The 18,099-nt window shown below is 36.5% G+C and overlaps 1 protein-coding gene across 1 annotated transcript in view; it reads right to left on the reverse strand.

Annotated features, from left to right (window-relative positions):
- Positions 1–18,099, reverse strand: part of PXDNL (peroxidasin like) — a 454,842-nt gene that overhangs the window by 30,508 nt on the left and 406,235 nt on the right. The window contains exons 18-19 of the mRNA XM_032841176.1: positions 16,437–16,571; positions 14,039–14,247 (exon numbers count right to left, since the gene is read on the reverse strand). Coding sequence (XP_032697067.1) covers positions 14,039–14,247; positions 16,437–16,571 — 344 coding nt within the window. The remainder of the gene's footprint in view (positions 1–14,038; positions 14,248–16,436; positions 16,572–18,099) is intronic.

Below are 18,099 nucleotides of genomic sequence, written 5' to 3' on the forward strand. Positions count from 1 at the left end.
TCTTTTTTCTTACTCTACCTCTATCCTTTGTTTTGTCCCAGTTTTCAATAAGAAATAGTCATGATTTAAACAATTTAAAACAGTAAATGTAAGTAAGCAGAAAGAAATGGGTTATTCCGAAGTCTGATTCACTTCAGTAGGCTGAGGCCTGGGACAGGTGGGAGACTTTGGACAATCAAGGAGGAACATGAAAGTAAAGAATTCTTCCCAGAGACAGAGAAGTACTCAAGAAGGGAGGTAAAACTGTGGCAATGACGAACTACTTCACTGGGCAAGATTTGCCCATGAACTCATGGGAAATACATGCTGCTGAAAATGTTGCGTTTGTTACTTTTGAAAAAGTATTTTTGAGACATTATAGATAGTTATGTAGTATACTAACAGACCTATACATGCCTACTTTTACACAATTACTTCAACCTAGCACCTTATCAATAATCAATAATCCATAAGTATTTGCAGATCTGGGTGAGAAAAAATAGAAATGAAAACAAAAAGAAAAAAACTAATACATATGTGTTTCACTCATGTAATAAAACTTAATTTTTAATTTTTAAAAATTATTTTAATTTTTTTATTTCTGAAGAGTATATAATTTTTGTCAATAAATATATAGAACTTCCTAAACTAAGTTATTAGACTAAGCAGTGTAGGGAAAATAAAAATGAGTAAGGCATGGTTCTTGGTTTTGAAGAGTTTGCAAGTGGAAAAACACAGCATTTCCAGTTAAGCCAAATATCATACCTTTTAATCCTCATATAAGAAGGAAAAAAGTATAGAGAAAGGGGGCTGCAGGTCAACTCACATTATCTATTGTCTTTATTCTTTTAGGAAGATAGAACTTTGGAATTTATTTTAAAGTGCCAATAGAATATGCAAGGTCATATACATAAGTCCCAAAAGCAAAGAGTTAGTTGTATTTGTAATGTAACAGGTATATAGTGATGCACATATGGGAACAAAAATACAGAGAATCACTCCCCGCACCCTAGTTCCACATGAGAATGAACGCTGAGAGTGGGGTGAACAACTCACTAGAGTTGCAATGACCAGGCATCTCTTTTAATGTGACAGGTTTTTTTATTCCTGACATCTTTTTTTTTTTTAAATTCACCTTGGTATTTATCCCTAGTTATTGCTGAAGAGGTAAAGCATCTTTGATTGCTGAAAGTTTGGCTCTTATGCAAACAACATCTGAATTGAAACAGTATGTTAATTTGGTAGATGCTTTGGTTTTATATCTATGCATATATATCTTTTATAAATACGTATATACACTTGTTCAAACTCTGTTCTTAGGCCTAACATCAATTATTAATTTAAAACTTCATAATAACATGTGATGGGTAGTATTATCCCTAGTGTTACCTTGAGGAAACTAAGAGAGGTTACATTACCTTCTCCAAGGTACTACAGCTTTTTATGGAAGAGCCAGGATTTGAATCCAGATATATTGTCTCAAAAGCCCAACCTCTTAACTGCTACATGACAGCAAGGAATGAGAAAAATAGAAATAATAAGATCAATACTCCTGAATATGGGGTTTGTGCAACTTTGGAATAATGGTACCATTATTTGTTAACTGGATGAATGAATGAGTGGAAGGATGGATGGATGGCTAGATCTAGAGTGAAAGATAAAAGGAGATTACTTGAATTCATACTGGCTCAAAAATACTGTAAAATTTCTGGTCTACATATGACTTAGTGGAGGCATGTTAATACAGCAGATACTACTTCAAGATGCCATTGAAAAAATAAAATTAAATTTTAAAAAATGGTTCCCTGGGGTGGGGGAAAGAAAAAAGAAGACACCATTAAGAGATGTGGGATGAAGGGGTGCCTGGGTGGCTCAGTGGGTTAAAGCCTCTGCCTTTAGCTCAGGTCATGATCCCAGGGTCATGGGATAGAGACCCACATTGGGCTCTTTGCTCAGCAGGAAACCTGCTTTCTCTTCTCTCTCCCTGCCTGTCTCTCTGCCAACTTGTGATCTCTATCAAGTGAATAAATAAAACCTTTAAAAAAAAAAGAGAGATGTGGATGAAGATAAAGCAATATGGCTCATTTTCAACAAGTATAATGCAATGTGTGTATGCATGAATACATATAACTTCCCATTCAGTCAGTACAGCCTAAGTTGGCCCCCCAACCCATCCCTCAGCCTTTGTACTATGAATGAAGCCCTAGATCTTTCCTATGTCAAACAAAATCCTTCCCTGTGCACACATTCTTCTGTCTTCAGCCTCATTTCTCTCTAATGCACCATTCATGGCTAATCATCCAGCTCCAACTTCATTTGGTCTCTCTCACCTAAGTAATAAACACCACAGGTTCACATCACCATCTCTAAGAAGCCTTTCTTAAACTGCTAGGACCAGGTCAGAAGGAAATTCATTACATTCTCTCAGCACTCTGTACCTCTGTCTACTATTCTTCACTGGTTAAGGAGAGAGCAGAGAGGAGGGCTCTGTCTTACCTACCATTTTATCCCCATCCCATAGTACAGCACCTGCACATGATCCACGCAGAATAAATATTTTAATGAATGAGTGAATGAAATCAAACAGGCCAAATCATTATTTTAAAATATCCAATTCTTTGTTATTTTTTGTGTTTAAGAGTTTGATAGCAGGATTCAATCTAGGTTTGAATGGTAATGCCTTCCACATTTGAAATATATTACTTTGGATAAACTACTTAAACTTGTTGACTCCATTCTCTCATCTGTACATGAGGATGATAACACAATTTATCTCATGGAGTTGGTGAGAGAATTAAATGAGTTAAGGGAACTAAAACATTCTGAAAGAATGTCATATACAGATTAAGCTTCAACATCACTTTTATTTTTGGAAAAAACTTTAGAGAATAAGATGACTGACTTATTTAGTTCATAAACAACTATTGCATAATGTCAAAGTTATAAATGCTTTTGTTCATAGAACTAACATTCAAAAAATATTGTTGAATGAATTAAAATTTAAGGTAATATGTTTGTAGACAGTTTTTCAAGGCAATTTCAAATGAGTTTCAAAAACAATTTCCCTGAAAATAATTGGTATAAACACTTCAGGATTTTTTTACATTTACATTTCTTTATAGTGAAAAATAGCACCGAACAATTTGCAAAACTTGCATAAAAGCAACAACTTGCTATTTAAAGGTATTGTCAAATTAAACTAGTAGAAATGTGATGTCAGTCTGTTTGGCAGTGAGTACTGAAATAAGGAAAGCTTATTTCAATGGGTATGTAGATTGCAGTCATCTCCCATGAGTCATATCTAAACATAGACCCCATCTGGTCTGGCCTAGAGATGGACACATGGTAAGGAAACATGTCAGGACATGAAATCCTGGACATTAATGATTAATTTAATGAAATCAAAAGATTCTGAAGACAACAAGCTGCTTTAGGCATGGGTTTGGACGTTCTGATTTGTTGGAGTGGAATGACATTCCTTGATGAGTAAACAAGTTCAAGTTAGGGAGTTGAAGGTACAGTAGCTCAGGCAAACATACATGTTTGCATGAATTGATCAAAACTCTACAACTGTGGAATATCAGGGTCCTGATGCTGCATTCCACGTATCAAAAATATATCAATGATGATAGGCTTAAAAATTGACAAAAATATATAACACTTTGTTTTTAAGTTATGGTCAACCCTTGTTTCTTAACATTTTAGCACTTCTCATTTGCTGGCAAGAATAGAAAAGGGGGAGAAGTACAAATAACAATTTAATGAAACATAAAAATGACAATTTGGGGGAGACTCTGAGAACAGCTTTATTCAATGCTGTTGTCTTATGTTGTATTTGTGTAACAATCAAATATAATTCTTAGTTCCTAGTTCCTATGGAGGAATTAACATTCTCTATCTTTAGATGGTGTTTCATCTGTATAGTGAGCTGTCCCCACAGTTGTTTTGAAGGGAGGGATGACAGCAGAAAACCATTCATACTTCTTCATACTCTTACCTGCATTCCATTTTCTTTCTACTTTGCAATTGCATTATCTATTGCAGTGCAATAACTTACTACAAACATGGTGGCTTGAAACAACACAAATACATTTTTATGGAGTGAGCTGTGCTTCCCCTTAATTCATATGTTGAAGTCCTAACCCCCAGAACCTCAGAATGTAACCTTATTTGGAAAAAGGGTCATTGCAAATGTATTTAGTTACGAAGAGTTCACACTGGTGTAGGGTGGGCCCTAATCCAATGTGACTGCTGTCCTCATAAAAAGGAGAAGCTTAAACACAGATACATACAGAGCTAGAAAACCATGTGATAATGAAAGTTGAAAGGGGTAATACAGGAGAAGCCAAGGCAAGCCAATGATACCAGCAACAGCCAGAAGCTCAGGGTGAGTCAAGGAACAGATTCTCATTCATAGCCCTCAAGGAGAACCAACCCCACAATACCAACAATCCTTCTGTCCTCCAGAATTGTGGGACAATAAATGTTTATTGTTCAAGCAATAAATGTTTATTGTTCAAGTGTAGCCTGGAATAGTTTGTCATGGCAGCCCTAGCAAACTAAAATTTAAATTATTAAAAATATTACATCATATATTAATTTATTATTAAAATATGTGAAAGTAAGTATATATTAAAGTGCTATATAAATATTAATATTTAATAAAACATCCCACTTAATTTTCATTACCTCCCTGAAAAAATATTTGTTAAAATGATTTAAAAATAGGTGTGCCTAGATAGGTGTGCCTGGGTGGTCAGTTGGTTAAGCGAGTGAGTGCATTGGGCTCAAGTATGATCTCAGGAGCTGCTAGTATCAAGACCCTCCTCGGGCTCCCTGCACAGCAGAGAGTCTGCTTCTCTCTCTCTCCCTCTGCCTTCTTCCTGCTCATGTTCTCTCTCTCTCTCTCTCAAATAAACAAATAAAATCTTTAAAAAATGTCTAAGTAACAAGTTTATTTTAAATCTAATCATTTAGTTTTAGACTAGTTGAATGGAGAATGTTGTATGTCAATTTTCCTTGTAAGAATTTCAGTTTTCCTTGCGATATGACATATAGTCAACTTTTCAGAATTTTCAAAGGATATTTTAAAATAAAGTTAATTCTACTTTATAGGGCACAAAGTTAGATACATCTCTTATAAAGTGATCACATTAATAATATTCAAATATACTTCCATTAAAGTGTGCTAAATAGATGTTATTTGACACATGAGAGTTTCTAACGATGACACATACCAATTGTGAAATGAAAGTAGACCCATGTCCATTAATGCTTTTCTTTCTTAAATTCAACTTTTAAAAATATTGTTTTTGCCACTCATGTTTCTGTCTCTTTGTGTGCCCGGCTTACTTTTACCTATTGTTCTATATTTGATCATTCTAAATATTCTTGTTTAAGTGTATCTCTTGTAATGAGGTAGAGTTGAAACTATTTTTGGATACATCTAAGAATTTTTTCTACATTTAATAATTCTCTTAATATACTGAAGCTTCAACTACATCTGAGTCTTACTAGCTTTCTTTAATTTTTGCTTATGCTTCATTGGTTAGTTTCTATATTGTTGATTTTATTTCCCTAGTGTCTGCAAGGCGTACATCCTGTCTTCACTGCTAAGTACTTTATATTTCATGGCAGCATATTTGAAAAGAAATTTCACTAATTATCAATGTCAATATTTAAACACTAATAATTCTAAATATAGTGAGAATTTTAAAATTTTATAGTAATACTAAAAAGAATCATAAATCAATTTTTGGTATTAAAAGACCTTTTCCTAACTTAAACAACTTAATGAAACTGTACTTATTAGCAACCTACTTCTTTTTTAAAATTTTTAAATTTTTTATTTATTTAAATTTTTTAGAGAGAAAGTGTATGAGTGTCAGGGGGTATTGGGAGAGACAGAGAAAGAGAGATAGACTCCAGGCCCAGTGTGGAGCTGGACACAGGAAATCAAGAGTGCCACCCAGGCACCCTAACAACCTACCTCTGGAATGGGAAGGTTTTTTCCTACTGGGATGTTTTAGATTGTAAATAAAAACAGGAAGTATTTGGAAGATAACACAATATCCTCAGAACTTATGAGATGTCATTTAATAGCTAATGTTTTATTTTTTATACACACACACACACACACACACACACACATGTAAAGTCAACATTATCAGTAGAGTTTGATTCAGTAACAGTATCACCATTTAAACACATCAATTTTGTATCATTTCAGGGCTATTTAGTGCCCTTTATCCTGCTTATGAGGTTTGTTCTCACCTTGATTTCAACAAGCTATTCATATAAGATATTATGTACTTACAGAACCAAGGAGAGTGGGAGATGAGATGTCCTATGGTGCTCTATTAAAAATAGCAACTACTTTCAAAGACAAACCTGAGAACACTGTTGCAAATTAATTGGTTCATTAAAGCTTTATAGGCGTTGCTGAAATCTTACTTCTTTAGTAATACTTGGAAGGCATTTTATAAGTTAAGCATGAAACAGCCATAACATTATGAAATATTGTGGTAATAAAATCAGTCTCTTATGGAAGAAATTAAACTTTCATTAGTTTACAAACATAAGCACAATTTATTTGAACTAAAGTCAAGAGTAAACATAAATATATTTACATTTGTATATAAAATATATTGTATTTAAAATTACTTGATGTTTTAAAGACAGAACTTAATGTAAACTATGCAGCTGGAAATTGCAAGACCAGATGGCTCCATAAACCCCAGTAGAAAATATGCATCTGTTGGTTCTTTGTGAAATTGTTTTATTTGAAAGTAGTTTTATTTAATCAAGTGGCATGGGGTCTTAATACATCACCTGCATTAGGTGTTATTTTTCATTTCTAAATGAAATGAAAATGACATGACTGGAGAGTAAATCATTTTCTGACACTCAAAGAAATGTTTTATGCTCTATGTAGAATCAATTTTATCAGTAGAGTTTGATTTATTTGATCTACAGCGCAAACAAATGTGCCAATTATAAAGCTCTCTGAAATAAGTAGATTGGTAATAAGGACTTGTGAATATTATTAGTTGCATCTGTGATGTTTATAATATTATGCAAAGGCTCTTGATCTATTCATTAAATGATACTAAAAATTAGTTTAAATTGATGGTAAAATGTCAAGAGTGTTACATTTACAATTTTTTAGCATAGGATTCTAAAAGGAACATCAACCAGCTAAAGAAGAGTTCCCATATTTATCTCAAGTAAAAGGGACTTGGAGGAGATTATGGAAAGTATACAGAAAAGAAAACTAGTTATGACATTAAAGAGTAAGATAAGGAAGAACAGAAATAAAACCTGGATGTGGAATTGAGATGTCTGCATTCCATCCCTAGCTCTGCTAATAAATAGTGAGGGTAAGTGAGAGTAAGTTACTTAGACCTCTTCAATTTTTTCTTCCTAATCTTAAAATGAAGTGGGTTTTTCTTTTTTCGTTTTTGTTTTTTTTCAAATGAAATGATCTCTCGGGTCATCTCTCACTCTGAAGGCCTATAACTAAGATAGCTAAGGGAGAAAAAGAACACAGACATGTAATGTGAAATGCTTTATGTTTTATAAATTATGTCAAGTGATATAATATATTAAATCTAAAAATCTGAGAAATCTTGCATTATGTGCAATAAAATTCCTACTTATTAAATTCATTCATTGTGTCATTTGCTATTTTGATCACTGTGATCTTTTTTTGATTACAACCCTTATGAGGTTTTCATGTTCCCTTTCCTTTAAAACCAAATAAAATCAATCAATACTTTGAATACTTGTTGCTTATAAGATAACTTCCACAGCAAAGACTCTGTTCTGAACATCTCTTTGTTCTTCATCCTTTTCTCCATATTTTTCATAAGAACTTGACTGTTTCCTAGCACATACTTATGGCATTGAATTACTACTTCTCTGTTGGTTGAAATAAGAATAATAACAAATCAAGCAATTTATTCATCTGATAACTATCCCCACAAACTGGGCTAATGCTTATATGTACTTTGAATCAACCTGTGAGTTGTTTTGGCATAATATAGACAGACACATTGTTGACAGAAAAACATTTTCTTATGTACTCAGGAAAATAGAAACCTCATGAACAGTAGGTAAAATAATCTTTGACTAGAATCTTCCGTGATTTGAATTAGAACATTGTTTCTTTAATCCTTACCAATATTAATCACTTCAGACTAACTCATAAGTATCCTAGTTTTCTGCCGTATCACTTGTACCAAAGGCACGCATCTGCTTCATGAAAGCTTGTATCCAGAACCAGCACACTCCCACTTTGCCCCTGCCCATTCTCTGGTACTACTTGTAGGAGCACCTGTGCAAATTACAGGCTCCTCCAGTGACTTCCAGTGGACTGCTGTGTGGTCCAACAAAGAAATCAAACCAGGAGTACCTAGAACTTGTCCCAGAAGGAGGTCATCCTGGTACATGGCATCCAATTGTCTTTAGATTCTTTCACACATACTTAGTTGCAGTTTGCTCATATTGACAGAATCAGAGTCAACACAGCAGATGGTTTAAATCTATGTGTCAAATACAGAAGCTGAGCAGAGAAATAAACTCATAAGACAAAAATCATGAAGTGGGCAAGGACAAAATGGAACAAACAAGATGCCTAGGGAAGTTTTCCTAAATTTTTGATGGGTCACTGTGTGATTTTTGTTTTTGTTTTGTTTTGTTTTTACTTTTAAAAACTATTTATTTAAGAGAGAAAGAGAGAGAGAGCAAGCAGGCGAAGGTGCAGAGAGAAAGGAGAGAGACAATATCAAGCAGACTTCCCTCAGAACACAGAGCCCCATACAGGCTTGATCCCATTACTCTGAGATCATGACCTGAGCCTGCTTGAGACTCTCTCCCTCTCCCTTCCCCCACACTCATTCTCATGCTCTCTCTCTAAAAAACAAAACAAAACCAAAAACAAACAAACAAGCAAAAACACAAAAAAACCATGGGTTTCATGGGCTTAGAGTCCATGGGATTTATATATTCCCAGACAAGAGAAGAGGAGGGAGCGTGAACTACCTAGTAAACAGTTAAAACGTGTTTTGCTTTTTCCTTGTGGGAACTCGTAAGGTTCTATATAAGAATGCTTTTAATCTTCAAAGAAACCAATGTTTTATAACTGAATTCTATGTCCTACCCTAGCTCCAGATCAAAACTAGTTTTCCCACAGCTTGCTTCAGTATATTTTTAGTCCACACAAGAGAGAGCATCAAAAGATTAAACAGGAACCCCCATGACCTTCAGCAACCACACCTGCCGGTTAACACTGCCACACAGGAAAGCTCAGATTTTCCCCAGAGAGCTTAGACCTTGATCAGGATGCAGCTCAACAAAAAGCAGGAAGAAAAGTGCCTGCCTGGCCTGGTGGTAGATGCCTCATCTCAAGGCCACAGGAACTGCAGGGATTCCCCTGTGTGGAAGATAAGTCTTCCCCTGGGCTCTCAGTCTGGGGGTCAGGACTCTCCAGGGCAAGCTGTGCTGCCTGGGATCTGCAGACCAGTGTAGGCTGGGGTGCCTAGAGAAGGCTGAACTGAGGCCCTGGGAAATAGTTAGGCCAAGTGCTCCCAAGGGAGCCTAACACCTATGGAACCACCCAGCCAGGGAAGAGGACTGGAAACAGCTTAGCTCTGGAAGGACTTGATGTCCAGATTTCTGTGGTTTCGCTGATAGCTTCTGCCTTCAGGCCCTGCTAGGGGTCTCTACTTCTCAGAAGGTGGAGAATGACCTGGGTAGAAAGGCTGTCTTCCTGCCCTCACCCTGGGAGGGGCTGATATCACCTTCTGTGAAGTTTTTTGCCAGGGACATAATGTCAACAACCAGACCTGAATCCACATGATGTAATAGAGGAAAAGTAGCTGCCCATTTCAGGAGACTGACAGCCAAGGAAAGAGTAGGGGATGCCATAGTCAGAGTATGCCCCATGGGATGGAAAAGGCAGAGAATTATAATAGAGGAATTTAAGACATGGCAAATGCTGCAAAGAAAAACTTCCTAAACCTTAATTAGATGAAGTTGGAGCTAAGAAATTAAACAGAGGAATTTAAAAGGAGAATGGTTCCTACTGAGACTGAAATTAGTGAATTTGATATTAGTGGTCATGTGTAAAAAATAATTAGGACGTTTAGCAAAATATAAGAGGTTGAAATAAGAAGGACAAGGAAAGAGATTTGGAGGGTAAACTGTTTAGGCCTAACACCCAGGGATATTTCAAAAGAAAAAATATATATATAAATTATACAAAGTTTAAAGAATATATAATTAAAGAATATGAGATTCACATACCCCTTTGTTGAAGAAAAGTATAACTGTGTGAATTGAAATTGCTCACAAAGTTTGAGACTGAGTTAAGAAAAGTTATATGTAGACATATTCTGACCTAGTAATATATATAAATGGAATGACTTGGGGATATTTATACAGTGGTATGAAGCAAACATAAATGGATAACATGATGTGATAAATGACATGCAAAATGAAAACAAAGTCCAACTCCTTAATACCCTAAGATACTCCACCACTTCACTGCCTACACAAACGTACAGCAACAAAGCTCTCTAAGTGAACATACATGTCTGTTGCATGTCCATCTTTTAGATCTTGTGCCTTCTATCCTTCTATCTACTAAAAACAATAAAGTACCATTATCCAAAACTCAATTTAATTTAAAATATTATTTTTTGGAAAGATTAAGAGTTCATTTCAATGTATTTATGCATTTAAGAGAGAATTTTTGTTGTAGTTAAATTTAAATTTGGAACTTCTGATAATCAGTATTAACAAGCAGGCTACTATTTATGGGAAATAGAACTGAAGGAATAGTCTTGAAAAAAATTCTTCTTTAAAAATAACATATACAGTTTAGTTGAGAGTCAGATTGATAATACCTTTCCTTCTAATAAAGATAAGCCACTAAGATTGCTTGGAGTGGCTGTTAAATTCCAAACCAAACTCTATGTTTTTCTCTAAGACAATGAAAGTTAAAACAATTAAATCACTTAAGAATGAGATTATCAGAGAATGGTAAAGAATTCTTCAACAGGAATGAGAATATGGGTAAAATAAGTATAGTGATTAGTAAAGACAGTGATTTCTAGGTCCTTTAATGCATCCATTAATACCTCCATTCGATACTTCCCTTAATGCTTTAAGAAAGTAACAACTTCAGGTCTGAGCAGTGGACACAATGTGGCTAATACAAGAATTTCTGGCCCCAGTTAATTTGGACAACTATGATGTGCCAGCTAAGGAAAATTACAGACCAACAATCTACAAAGTAATTCCTCAGTGATATGAATCATTCTATCTGCCCCTAAGTAACTGCATGCTGATGTTAATTGGGAGGTATAAGAAGCCTATGCCATAAATAAGTGGTCCACTTTTGAGCAGTTACCAACTATCTTTATTCATAGTCTCTCATTTTAGGGGGACCTGGGTGGCTCAGTCAGTTAAGCGTCTGCTTTCTCTTCAGGTCATGATCCTGGGGTCCTGAGATAGAGTCCCGCATCAAGCTCCCTGCACAGTGGGGAGTCGGCTTCTGTCTCCCCCTCCCTCCCCTCGCTCATGTTCTCTTACTCACTCACTGTCACCTCAAATAAATAAAATCTTTTAAAAAATAAAGTTTCTCAGTTTAAAGAATGTCTTTTAATTAGGTTTTCTGGAAAAAATATACTTTTGGTCAGAAAGTACAAAGAAATATAAAATCTGCATCTGCTTACAATGGTTCATATTATAGAGATGTTTAGATTCCTTTTAGTATGATTTATTTGTATCCTGAGGTGTATTTGTGTCCTTAGGTGATTTTGCTCCCTAAATGACTTCTGAGCATTGTATTAAGGAAGACATAGACTGCCATGTAGCCAAACATGATTTTGAGAATGACGGTGCCATTAAAGAAGACACTTCATTTTTCTATCCAACTTCTTGGTAAATGTTTACTATTGGTTAATTAATTTCTAGGGGTTTTTGTTTTGTTTTGTTTTGTTTTTTGAGACACTATCAAAGAAAAAGAGTTTTTATTATTCCTCAAGACCAAAAATTGGACTCTTAATAATAAGAATGCTTCACATATTCAAGATTCCCTCCTCCCCTTGCCTGTTAAATCTTTCCAACTCATTTTCCAAAACAAATATCAGCAATAACAAATGCATTACAATTTAAGTAATGAGAGGATCTTTCCTCTGGGTCCTGAGATGTCTGAATTTGATAGTATGTTGGTGCCACAGGACTGAAGGAGAAGGAGGGTAGAAGAGGCTGGGTGCCCACATTTGGTGACTGCTCACTATCTGTGCCACGCCCCTGTCCTACGGATGCTCAAAGGAGACTGTGCACACAGAGAAAAGAGCTGAGGCTTTCAGGTTGACTATATATAGGTTTAAATCACAGCTGGGGGACCTCAGAATATGTAGTTATCATCCAGGAATCTCATTTTCCTCATATGTGAAGTGGGGACAATGATACCCACCTTGAAAGACTCATAAAGATTATGAGGTCAGTAGGCGTTATATATGAATCACCTACCACAGGGTTGGTAGTGTGAGCACCTAGAAAAGGCATATGTGGGCATAATGGGACCACAGCTTTTGCTTCCTGGACTTGAATCACTGCTTCCATCCAGAGCACAGCTATTTTCATCGTAGCCCACACCCTGTCATCCCATCTATTTTTTCCTCCACTCAGTGGGCTCAATGCCCAGTCTGAGGACTGCAGAAAAAGCAAAAGGAGTGTTACTACTTGCCATTCATCTTGTTTTTCACATTGCCTCTCTGAGTCCCATGTTTTAGAGATATAGAAATATTTCATTATTTCTGGCCATAATTCACCCAGAATTTGAGGTGAGGAAAAGTATACCTCCTCCTCCTCACAGTACTAAATGACTTTGTTCTCTGTCCCATAAAACCCACCATAGAGAAAAAGGAAACTGCAACTCAGATGTCACTGTGTTTTTGGTTCAACATTCTCTCCTATTTCTAGAACTTGCTTTTCCCACTCAGGAATGTTTGGGGCTAATAACATCCCCCCTCCTGTGAATGCCAACTACTATTTCTATGATTGCAGCTGCATTTTTCTTCTTAGAGAACATCAGTGCTCCCCCATGTGCATAGCCTCTAAACGTGGCAGGCATGAGGCCATTGTGGCCCATGTGTTGGTAAAGGCAGAAGAGACACAGTGAGGTATCATGCAAGAGATATGTGCTCATATGTGCTCATATGTGGAACCATAGCATGTTCTGCTCAGAACCATCAAGCTCTTAGTTCATTTCTAGGTGTCAGCTGACATAGATCCTTTCCTTAGCCATAGGTTACCACTTACTCCAAGTTATCTGACACTTTTAAGCCATATTCTCTTCATTCTCTCATTAAAGGAGAATAGAGCCACATTTCTTAAGAGGTAATGTGGTGGCATCTAGATGCATACAAAGCACCTTAGGTAGAGTTTTGCTCATAAAAGGTGATATGGCAGATGTGGCAAATTATGTTGTATCACTAGAGAAAGTTCTCTAACTCTATCAAGACATCCCCAAATTTCCAATGAACATGGGTGCAACATCATATGGAGACTAATAGTCTAAATTAACTGAGCTACTATGATTTTGCTCCTTTTTGTGGTCAGCTGACCCCCAGGAAGCAGATATATCCAGTACCAAATTACTGGAGTTTGATGTTTGGCATAGTCATCTGAAGGGCAGGGAGAACAAGAGACCAAATTCATCACCAAGACCCAGCCCATTCCGCTGGGCCCTTCCTGCTCTTCCAGGCCTCCTCCACTCCCTGCCCCACTCTGCTGGGCCCCTCCCTTCCTGGCAAGCCCTCCGACCACTCAGTCTGAGGAGATTGGACCCAAATGGAGGAGGCTGGGGGGTGGAACCTTTGGCCTTCCCATTGTCTTCTCCAAACTCCGTCTGATTCCTAAAAGGAAGATCTGCTCTCGTGTGTTTTCCTCTGTGTGCCTTTGTTGAAGGAGCATAGTCTTTGATGTTAGAAATCACACAAGCACGCACACATGCAGATCCAGACAGGGCAACGGTATCCTCACTGACCTTCACAGCAGTCTTGCCATACTCGCAAATCGACCTGCGGTATCTCACTGCAGCTCAGGTAATCCTGCGGGTACTGTGCCTTCACGAAGACATCGGCCTGGACTTGCTGGATGTTGTCACCATTGTCACAGAGCACACGGCCCAGTGATGCCTGCTTCAGCTGAGTGAGCTGTGCGGGAGTGAACACCCCAGGGTTCTCATACCAGAACCTGGGGGTCAGCAAGGAGAGATGCAGAGTGAGGTCTCCGGCAGAGCACTGCACTGAGCTGTGTGCAGAGCAGTGATAATAGCAAGAAGAGCTCAGCAAAAGAGAAGCATATGGAAAGGATTATGTTTGTTCTCCAACTAAGCATGTTTGAATTGCCTCCAATTTGTATAAGTTCTTAAATCCCATGGCTTTGAACTATCACTTTCCAGTCAAGTTTTACAAAATGATTCAAAGTAAAGCTTTGTAAAGTTTTAAAGGGTTTTTAAAAGCACATTTTCTAATCTAAAATTCCATAAATTGGCCTTAGGAATTACCTGAATAATTTAATTTGACATGTTTGCCTAAAAGGGAAATGTTGCTTTGTAATTATTAATACACACTAGTTTATTATATCTCTTGGCTAATTAGAATGAATACATTTGGTTTCAAATGAAATGATACAATTTAAAAAACACTATTAAAGTGAACCTTTGTTCATTCCTTCAGGAAATATTTCAGTACCATATGCCAAGCACTTTTCTCATGTAGGCATACAACACATGATAGAAAGGAAAAGACTGTTGCCACTCACATGGTATATGGGCTGACTTGTGACCCCTCAAAATTCATAGTCTGAAATCCTAGCCCCCCAGTACTTCAGAATGTGACTTTATTTGGAGATAGGTCCATTAAAGAGGTTGTTAAGTAAAAATAAGTCATTAGAGTGTTGTGGGGAAATTAAGGTCATAAAATATGGACACAGACAAGTACAGGGGGAAGACCATTTGGAGAGAAAGAGAGAAGCTGACCACCTACAAGACAAGGAGAGAGGCCTCAGTAGGGACCAACACTCCCAACCCTGATCTAGACTCCAGAACTGCGAGACAATACATTTGTTGTCTATGTCACCCAGTCTTTGGACTTTGTTATGGTAGCCCTAGTAAACTAATACAAATGGGGAAGACAGCTGACTCCAAAAAACCAAAGCTTTCCCAAATTTGTTTAGTTTTTAACTACATATATTCTTAAATTATTATCAATTAAACATATTAGCCCAACTACGTGTTGCAATAAATCCAGAGTGCTAAAACTAATTTATAAAAATAAAAATGAAGTATTGTACTATGAATGTTTGCCAATGTGCAATAAAAGGAATTAAAGCTGTTCCTACTTTCTTTATAATATAATTCATAAGTAGAAGAGATTGGGAAGAAAATTTTTAAGTAAAGAATAATTTTTAGTATAACTTTAATTAAAAACTAAGTTCTAGGAAGTGTTTTAAGTCCTATATATGAGATATATATAGGACATATATATATCACCTATGCAATAATACAAAAGGTTGAATTGTCAAACAAGTTCACATGAATCCTAGCCCTTACTCAAGACTATACTAATGATTCAGAAGATACAGCGAGTACTTGGAACACATTTGGTTCAAGTAAGAGAAGAGAGCTAATAGTGTGTCCTATGCCAACCCAGTGGGGGCTGATTAGTTCTTCAGTTTTCTTAGTTTTTTTACTTGGTTAGCCTTGCAAGAAAGATATTACATGAACTTACATCTCCTGCCAGCTGTCTGCCATAATTTCATAAATTCAAGTTGAGTTACAATAAACACTTTAGACAAACCAAGAGATTTTTAGGAAGAATTCCCAGTTATCATTCCACTAGTAAATGCCCTTAGGACAGATTTTGCCAGGAGGTCTGGTATTGGGTCAACAAATCTTCCATGAAGATGAAGGGACAGAGCTGCAGGCCAGCTGTCAACTTTTGCACTGCCAACATCATTTACAGTTGCCACAGTTTATGAGCCCTAGGTACTACTGTTAATCAGACTTTACAAATGAGGCAACAGGTTTCAGGTGTTATGTTTCTTAAAGTTAAATAGTTGCAAGTAGGGGTGCCCAGATTTAAACACATGGTAATGAGTCTAGTGCATCCTTTTAACCACTGACTTCTATGCCTTTTCTAGACAGTCTATTTCTTATTTTTTAACAAAGATACATAAAAATTTATGAAAAGGAATGTTATCTGGTATTATCAGGAGTCAGAAAAATTCTGTGACCAGCTACTATTTGTTATTGCTCATATTCAAAATATTTTAAATCATAGAAAGCATGGAATCACACTTTTAATGTTATTGTACACCTATATTTTCGGGCAAAAAACTGATTTCATTATCTTTGACAAGTATAACAGACAAATTTTCACCTATCTCCATCTCTTAACCGCTGAAACTGGGTAACAAACAGGCACATAAGTGTTGGTCCCACTCTTGTGCCAGGGATCAGGTCTTCAACCATGAGCGCAGGCCAGAAGTCAATGTTGCCTGGTGTGCCATACAACCTGAAACAAAGATGTACAGACATCATATGCTGGACTGTGAAAGTGACAATGATAGTACTCTTTATACAAATGACTACAGAGCATTTTTTAAGTTATACACACTAAAAAGAAAGGCAGAGATTATTATTATTCCCATTTTACAAGTAACAACTTTGAGATGATAGAATAATTTAGAGGTCACCTAGTTGACCAGGGAACAGAGCAGTGAGCTAACCAAGAGCATTTAACCCTAGTCATACAACATCCACTGTGTTCTTCTTTATAAATACTCTGTAAGTATATGGAATATAATTGTGTGTGTATATGTAGATCTATATCCAACTAATTCTTTCAGAAACATGTAACAAATAAACTAACTATTAAAAATATCTGTGTCAGTATATATGGTATATAGGTTAAACAGAGTGAAAAAATAATTTGAGGAAATAATATAATGTGTTAGATAATTTTGCTCTTGCTAAAAAACCAATGATATTTGATTTGGAACCTGAAGTGATTTTTTTTTTTAATTAAAAAAAGTCATTATGCAAATGACAATTAAGCAAATATCTTTGGGCACACCATCCATTTAAAGAAAGAAAATAAGACCAGTACCCATGAAACTCCTTGCGAGAGCAGCTGAGACTGTTTTCTCCCTGTCCCTAAGGATAAGCAAGTGAACAACTTGACCTGTCCCATATGTTACTTTAACATTTTATTTCATGTGTATGATCCCATAGACTCCATTCAGTTCAGCTGCATATGCTTTAACCTTGACACAGTTGGAAACATCATGTTCATACTTCCTTTGTTTCACTCAACAGTTTATTTGGAGAGATTCATTCCTATTGTTGTACACATCTGCTTCCTTTTCTCTGCTCTATAGTAGCCCATTGGATACTCCCAATTTAGTTGTCTGTTCTACTGGTGTTTTCAGTTTTTTACTATAAACCTTCTCATACATGTTTCTTCATACAGACAAAGTTCTTTCTAGGTTAGCCATCAGCAAATTTTTACAACAAATGATAAGGTTGTAAATATTTTCAGCATCGTGGGCTCCATTTTGCAATTACTCAACTATTCCCTTTTCACGAAAGCAGCTGAAGACAACACATAAAAAAAGGGACACAGTTTTGTTACAATAAACTTTTATTTATAAAATCAAGTAGTTAGATCTGGTCAGTGGGCTATGGTTTGCAGATCCCTGCTCTAGAATATCCTGAAGCTAAAGCTTCAAATGCTGAGTGTGGAGCATGACACCTTAGACACTAATAGATAATGCCAAACCGCTGTCCAAAATATATGTATAGTTCATACTCTTACAATGAGCATAGAGAAGTTCTCTGTTGGTCGCCTGGGTGGCTCAGTGGGTTAAAGCCTTTGCCTTCGGCTCAGGTCATGATCCCAGGATCCTGGGATCGAGCCCTGCGTCGGGCTCTCTGCTCAGCAGGGAACCTGCTTCCTCCTCTCTCTCTGCCTGCCTCTCTGCCTACTTGTGATCTCCGTCTGTCAAATAAATAAATAAAATCTTAAAAAAAAAAAAAAAGAG

This window comes from Lontra canadensis, unplaced genomic scaffold, assembly GCF_010015895.1.
Source record: "Lontra canadensis isolate GAN:19392208 unplaced genomic scaffold, GSC_riverotter_1.0 scaffold121, whole genome shotgun sequence".
Classification (NCBI taxonomy): Eukaryota; Metazoa; Chordata; class Mammalia; order Carnivora; family Mustelidae; genus Lontra; species Lontra canadensis.